Raw genomic sequence first — 8,150 nt, forward strand, 5'->3', positions numbered from 1 at the left:
AAAAAAAAACACACACACACAAAGGATTCGACCTGGAAATGATTTTTTTTTATAAAAGGAGAACAACTCAATATAAACTAATTAATTTCAATAGCAGTGTTCCTGAGAAAAATACACTTTGAAACTATTCATTAGGGTGTTCGATTATTCGCATTTTTTCCAAAATCGGTTTTCGAGTTATTCGAAAAATTGCAATTTGAAAAAAACAGGTTTTATTTTACATAGCGAAAATGAAGTCATGACCAAAAATTACAATAAAACTGTTAACATTAAAGATAGCTTATTTTTAGAAAAGAGCAAAGTAAAATAAGTTCAAAGATTTTTCTAGATCAAAAGTAAATCAAATACAAATCAGTGAAAAATTCGAGTTTGGTCCTATATTAATACTTTTTTTAAATAATTTATTGCATTTCTTTTGACTTTTTTTTGGATTTTCATAGTGTTCTTACCGCCGAAAATGAGTGCTTAGATGTCCCAGAAACATTAAAAAAAGGCAACCAACCCTCTGAGTGTACTTCTTCGGAGCTGCAGTAAAAGTGTAGATATCTCGATTTAGGGGTTTCGCCTAACCTGGAAAAAGGCTTGAAAACTTCGAAAAACTCAACTTATTGAGAGGTCAAGTTTTTTATGAAATGTAAAAAACCGGTTTATTCGATATTCCAAATACAAAGTTTTTAAAAAAGCCGCCGAATAAACCGGTAAGAACCAGTTTGGGAAAACCAAATCAGTCACCCTATTATTTATGGTATAGGTCCATTGCACCGTGCCGGAAAAAAATTCGCCATAAAGCCTGAGTCGAAAGTATTTTCGCAATTCGAAATTTTTTTCTAGTCTTTTATATTTTTCGTCATGTCTTTGGCATTTACAGTGGGATCTTAAAGTATGATTTATCCATTTCATTGACAATCTTTTTCTACCAAAGCTTGTTGACCTCAAATAACCCTTTTTAGTGCTGATCTCAGTTTTTATAACCCTAATGTCAGTAGATTAAAGCTCACCAAAAATCATTAAACTTTTGCTACGATAGTATTTAAATCATTCTAGTAGAACTATTTTAAAAGAGTTCTTTTAATGCCGAATGTAACTGTCACCGAAAAATGTAAAATGGGTACTCCTAGGTTTGACAAAAAAAAAAAAAAATTAAAATTGAGACTTAAAAAGAAACTTTCTACGAAAGTATTTAAAGTTGAATAAGAGCTCTTCTAAGCGCCAGCAGATGAGATGGTGATATTGCGTCAATGCTCCGACGATGACGTATTCCAACAAAGGGTGAGGAAATTATTAACCACTCTATGTGCATTTCATGGCTGAAAATTTTATTTTTAATTATAGTATAATATCTCAATTGGAGATGGCTCCACTCTCCTAGAAGCAAGCTGTGTGTTTTAATATTGCTACGCCCGATACCCATTGAGAGAACATACAAATCTAGGTTCTTAAGTTTTTACAAGGAATTTGCAAATCATCTATGTCTGTACTGGTACTTTACATAAGTGCAGCCATCGGTATTTGGAGGCTTTTTTGTTGTTGTTTGTAGCCAAGTTTATCGCAATTGTTGAAGAAGGTGAACCGCAGTGATACTAGACAATACAACAGCACTTATGTTATAAGTGAAGAGACCTCTCTAATTGCGTATATCCATTAGACAGGGCTCTGATATGATTGGAATAAAAACATTTGATAACAACGTAATTACCAAATAAATAGTTCATTGTACTCGTAATTTAATTTTATTTTTAAGTTTTTTGATACGTAAGTTCTTAGCTCGAGGGTATGATGAAATTTGCGCGAACCCAGCTGAAAATTTTCAATTGCTTCCTGGGTGTACAATCGAACATTTCTGCACTTGTTCAGGGATGATATTTCAGTCCATTTCGGGTCTAGTTAACGGTGAGGTTAGCACAATTTCGGGACTAGTTTGCAATTTGACGACTTTTTCAGAACCACTTGATCCAGACAAAATAAATTAAATTAAAATAATTAATTAATTAAATTAAAAAAAATTTTAATTTCTAACCTAATGCATTGCCGAGTCGTACACAGATGTTTACACATAAAATTTCAGGAGTACCCGGTACTCACGCGGTTTTTTTTTTTTTATTAAAAATTACTTAAAAGTTACCAAACCAGTAAATATGTGAATTCCCGCATTGCTCAAAAGACAACAAATTGCACTTATTTCTATGATATTTGCACTTTCTTACTTTTATTACCAAATGTTTCGCCATCTTCAATGGTCTCGGGCAGCGGTAGGTCACGAGTCTCTGGCACAAGGAAGAGCGAGGCAGCTGCCACCAGGGAAAAGCCACCAAACACCGTTAACGGTATCCATTCAGCTTCCGCAGACATGCCCGATAAGAATGGCGCACTAGCCGAACCAATCCGACCTACAAACGAACACAAGCCCATGCCTGAGTTACGCACCACTGTGGGAAATAATTCGCCTGCATAGAGATAGATATTCGGCGACGAAACAGATGCCGCAAAAAGACCTATCGACGCCACTACCATTCTCGTTGTGGTGCCCAATGATGGCGTGAAAGCTAATGCCAACAAAGGGATACTGGTGCAAAAATGCGACAGAAAGAGTGTGAAGCGTCGGCCAAGAATTCTGGTCATCGGAATGCAGATTAGCGTACCGGGCACACCAAGAATTGCACTAATGGCGACATTTAAGAAGATATCGCCGCTGAGTTGAGAAATAAGCTGTGACATGCCAAAGTAGACGAGACATGTGACAAACCAATTAAAGGTCATAACCAAAGTCTTTCGACGCAGATAAGGATAACGAAAGAGATCGATGAAGTTGCCTTTCTGCGAGGTGGGTGTGGCGGCGATAAGTTGTGCGGCTTGCTCAAGCTCGGTGCGTATATTAGCAGTTGGCATTTTATTGCGTTTGCAACCAGCTTCGAGTATTTGAACGGCACGGCCAGTACGGCCAGTGGTAAAGAGCCAGCGTGGTGATTCTGAAATCGAGAGCAACAAATTAGCACTAAATAATTACCTAAATAGAAATGTAATTTGTGAAAATATTGTTACCTGGTACGGTCCAATAGCAAAGCAGAAGGAATACTGTGAGCGCAGAGAAGGAAAGATGATACCAACGCCAATGTCGTATGTAATAGGCGAAGAGCGGTAGTGTGGCATGGCCCAAATTGAATGGAATGAGAAATAGTATGGCCATAGTCTCACGTTTGCTTTGGCCGACTATCTCCATGATGATGGTGAAACTGTTGGAAAACAACGTTACGTGAATTAAGTGCATAATATTTTGACTTGCGTTTTAGTTTTTGCATACCCCGTAGACATGGTGGCACCCAAAGCGAAACCATCCAAAAAACGAAGCAACACAAAAAGCCAAAACCATGGCGACGCCGAAACCAGACAGCCAAAAACAAATTCCATAACGCAAGCGCCCACAAACATGGGACGACGGCCCCACCTAGCGGAGTAGATTATTATTTTTGTAAGTGATACATAGTTGTAAACTCAAGCAACTCTCACGCACCTGTCGGCAAGAAGTCCAAAACTAATGCTGCCCAACATAATGCCAATCATTAGGAAACTCTGCGCCAAACTGGCTAGCCAAGCACGCTCACAAATTAAATTCCATTCGCTAATGATATTCTCCTGGAATACGCTGCGATCATAGGCGACCTCCTTGCACTCAGCTGCGCAGACATCGGTGTTATTGTCAGGCGTGACGCAAGTGCTTTTGAGGGGCGTTTGCAGGAATACCATAGAGATTTGCACCCAACCGACGGGGAATTTCGATAGAAAAATCCAAAGGCAGATAATCAGCTGCCACGGACCCAAATCACTGCCCAAAAGCGAAATGATTGGATCGGTACGTGTGGTTTTCTCTGCGAAATGAGACTCGGTGAGTGGAAAGTCATCTGTTTCACTTCGCAACTCCAACTCACCTGCACTCTTCTCCATTGTGCATTACGTATATTGGTCCAGTTTCAAAGTATTAAACTCTATCTTTTCCTACAATTCCGGGAAGTTTGCGCTCACACTCTATACAATTTCGTTTGTCAATTTATTTTAGCGAAGCGCATAACTTCGCTACGCTTAGATCAGCTTGCAGTTAACAGTGCGACTGATTAGCCCGGCAAAATATTGACTATTGCGAAGTCTCATTATTCAATTAGAATGACTTAGTCTTCAAGTGCGTACTTATTTTTTAATCTATACTATGTATAGTAAAACTGTAGAAAAGTCGTGTCTGTAAATTGAAAATTTCTTTAAAAGAATGACCGAAGGTGATGCAGAGAATATATATAGAATACATTTGGACCTATTTTTAGAATGTTAATAGCCGAGCGCACTTGTGCACAAGGGTATTATATCTTTGTTCACATAACGGTTCAGAATGAAAAAAAGAAATCGTTTAGCCGTGACTGTCCGTTTGTCCGTCCGTCTGTGCACACGATAACTCGAGTAAAAATTGAGATATCTTAACGCAACTTGGTAGGTAGGTGTAATTCGTTTGAGCAAAGGACGGTTGGAATTGAAAACGCGCGGAATCGGACAATAACCACGCCCACATCCTATATAACGGTAATTTTCAGAAATACGAATACTTTAGTAACTACAGAAGCTTATTCACCCAAAATTGATATTTATAATGACCTCTTGTGGAAAAATAAGAATATAATACATTTTTGAAAAAGGGCAAAGCCACGCCCACTTAGACTTTTTTACTTGCTGTCTGTCTATTTGTCTACTTGGAACTACTTAATGGATTTTCATGAGGCCTTAACTGGTATCTAGACAGTGACCTCGGACATAACATAGCGTATAAAGAAATGGGATCAGAGAAGGCGTGTGGCATCTTCCATAGGCGTGACAATTTTAATTAGCTATAACTTGGAAACCGTAACTCACATAACTTCAAAATTTGTTGTGAAGACATAACTAAAGTACGCGCTTATAGTGAGGTAAATATAAATGAGTTTGTACAAGAGGGCGCGGCACACCTAACTCACATGACTTTGAAATTTGTTGAGAACAATTATGGTAAATGTATAAAAACCACGTACGTCGTCTACGTTAAGAGAATATCAATTTAAACACCAAAGGCAAGTCAGAAGGATTTAGGGAATCAAGAAACTCGATGGCATATAACTGAGCATTGTGATTCGATAATAACGATACTATATCTAAAGCTCCCAAGGCAGAGGGTTAGTTCTTCGACCTTTTTCGTCATCCTAATAGCCTATTTCCACCAAAGGTTCTACCTCTAAAGTGGTGAATTATTTCCGACAGTGGTGCGTAAATCTGGTGTGGGTTTGTGTGTGTGTGTGTGCGCCGGACGCGTGGGTACAATGAGCGCGTCATTCATAGTGGACTTGTCAGTGCAGGGTACATGGATACCTCCAACGGTGTTTGGAATATTTTCTTTGGTGGCAGCTGCCTCGATCTTCTTTTTGCCGGAGACCATCCACGGTGGTGAATCAAGTAGTAGAAAGGGAAGTGCGTAAAACTGTGAAAATGTTAATGGTAAATATGTACATATTTTTAAGGTTAATAGCCCGTAGTCATAGTCAAAATAAAGTCGACTTTAAAGTTAGTTGCAGCTTTTTTGACAGATATCCCATTGAAAATTATGTCAAAAAGCTGCAACTAACTTTAAAGTCGACTTTATTTTGACTATGACTACGGGACAATATCTTTAAGCTTCAGCTACGGTTATAAGTGTCGGTAGTATTGGTGTCTAAAGTTGCTCCTTCTAGATAGATAACACAAGATAAAGACGGATATTATGTGACGGACTCTTTTTTTGTGGTTAGGGACGTTGTGGGGCAAAACGGCCTTAAGAATCGTAGTCAGCACATCAAAATACATTAGGGAAGGATAGTCTGATCCCCGAGCCCTGACATTTTTTTTTATGTGGCTGTGAGAGTATGTTCTTAACACGGTTGCGTCATTTAAAATCCTTTTTAATATTAAATCTGTTGTTAGTAACGAAACCTTCATATGTATTTGATTTGCGTATGATTCATCGACCGAATAAAAGTAGCTTCTATTTGCGTTTTGATTTATCAACCAAAATTTTCTTTCTAAAATCGTTCTTACTTTACATAAATGATTTTAACTGTAAAATCACTAATCAAATAGATTTTCTCGACAAATCAAATAACTAGTAAATTTTATTTTTATTTGTTCGACGAATCAAATCACATACCTATTTAATTTATGATTCGATTCGTGGAACAAATAATCAATTTATACTATTTAGGATTTTGTTAAATTTTCAATTCAGAAATCAATTTTATTTTTAAAGATTCAGGATTTTACTAATTTAAAATCACGCAACCCTGGTTCCTAATGATAATTCAGTCATAGTCATCATCCAACTTAGAACTAAGCACGCTGCGATTTCTTTGAGGTGTAAGTCTATAAAAAAAATAGTTAATGTCTGGCTTTTATTATTCACGTGTGCTACCCTATGAAACGTAGTTAACCGCGTAAAAGTTTATACTTAGCTTTACCGAAAGCATTTAGCAAAGAAAGCTTTCTTTTCGCGCCAATTGTATGCAAAGCTTTTACACGGAGACATGCGCATACGTTACGAATGGTAAAGCTTAATTATGTATTTGAATATTTATGTATAACGAAATTTCGTTTTATTACGTTTTGTGTATGTATTTGAATGCGGGTAAAAAAAAAAAGTTTAATGGAGTGGGGATTTAATCCTTAGAATATAAAAAAAAGTTGATGGGAGTGGGGACTTAATCCTTAAGCATCTGAAATACATACAGGGTGCTACAATTTGTAGACTTTTTGATTCTTCAGAATATTTGTAGGTAAAATAAAAATAAATTCTTGATTTTCATGTTTCATGAATTGTTAAAATAATTAGTAAATGGTAAGAAATTTTGCGAGTGGTTTTTTACGATTTTTTTTTAGGATTCTATTGATTTAGGCGCCATAAAGCAGTCAGTTATTGATTTCAATAGGAAGATATTTAAACATGGTTAATTACTATTAATATTTTTATATTTTCAGTCTATACTTGCCAACTATAAATAATTTTTTTTTTACGTTTTTTACGGTGAAATTTCATTACAAATACGGTGATGGACAAAATTGTATTTATCTACTAAATACTAAGTACACAAATATTCTGGTATTTATGTTGCAGTAAATACCAAAGTATTTTGGATGTTGCTACATACTCGTTTTACCGCATTAAACACTAAATATTAAAGTATTTAGTTAGTTTCACCCAACGAAATACCGCGTACAAAAGTACTTAGAGATTTCATCAAAATAATCAAATACCCCTTCATTGCCTTTATAAAAATACAAAAAAAAGATGTTTCGATCTCTCCATCCTGCCATAACCTCTGATAAGCTTAGCTATATTTTTTATGCAATTCCTAATCGTTTTTGATTCAGTTCTGGGATTTTTGTGACCACATCTTCATTTTCGGAATTATTTCGGGATTTAGAGACTACATACTTTCTGATTTTCGAGACTGTTTAGAAATTACCGGGACTATTTTGGGTATTTGGGACCACTCCTCTATTATCCAGATTTTTTCGAAATTTTCGAGATTACTTCGAGACTTTCGGCACAATTCCGGAATATTTTTAGGCTACTTCGGAATTTCAAGATACTGAGGGCTACTTAGATTATACTCGGAACTATTTGGGTATTTAGTACCAAACTGATATGTACTTAAAAGACAAACGTAGTTAAGTATGCCCATCACAGGTGAATATGTAGATATCTTCGCCACTACCACAATTGACAATAAGGCTTATGGCGCTTTCTTTTCTACAGAGAAATTTTAACTTTTCATTTCCCTCTACGACCAATAATAAGGAGAGTGCAATGGGCAGGTCAAATTTTTGGTGGAAAACGAAACGTCATACATATTTTCATAAAAAAGTACCCTATAAATAGAAGCAAGTATTTATGCTGTGGTGCGTAGGATATTCCAAACTAACCTTCGCATTGACCTTTCTTTTTGCGTTTAAAAAAAGCTTACGCACAGACGTAACTACTCACACATACATACATACATACTTATGTATAAGTACGTTTGTTGATTTCTGTGTACATATGTATGTATGTATGAATATTCACATATGTATGCATTTATTTGTATACATCTCAATACTAGACCGGGTCGGTT

At 36.4% G+C, this 8,150-nt stretch overlaps 1 protein-coding gene across 1 annotated transcript; it reads right to left on the reverse strand.

The window, feature by feature from the left end:
- Positions 1 to 2,151: 2,151 nt before the first annotated feature.
- On the reverse strand, positions 2,152 to 3,939 carry LOC118752319 (organic cation transporter protein-like). Its single transcript, XM_036487191.1, has 4 exons — positions 3,509 to 3,939; positions 3,299 to 3,442; positions 3,040 to 3,230; positions 2,152 to 2,966 (listed from the first exon to the last, which is right to left on the reverse strand). The coding sequence occupies exons 1-4, from the start codon at positions 3,937 to 3,939 to the stop codon at positions 2,182 to 2,184; spliced, it is 1,551 nt and encodes a 516-aa protein (XP_036343084.1). The 3' UTR covers positions 2,152 to 2,181.
- Between the last annotated feature and the right edge of the window lie 4,211 nt (positions 3,940 to 8,150).

This window comes from Rhagoletis pomonella, unplaced genomic scaffold (genome assembly GCF_013731165.1).
Source record: "Rhagoletis pomonella isolate Grant_MI unplaced genomic scaffold, Rhpom_1.0 Rhpom_scaffold_00001, whole genome shotgun sequence".
Classification (NCBI taxonomy): domain Eukaryota; kingdom Metazoa; phylum Arthropoda; class Insecta; order Diptera; family Tephritidae; genus Rhagoletis; species Rhagoletis pomonella.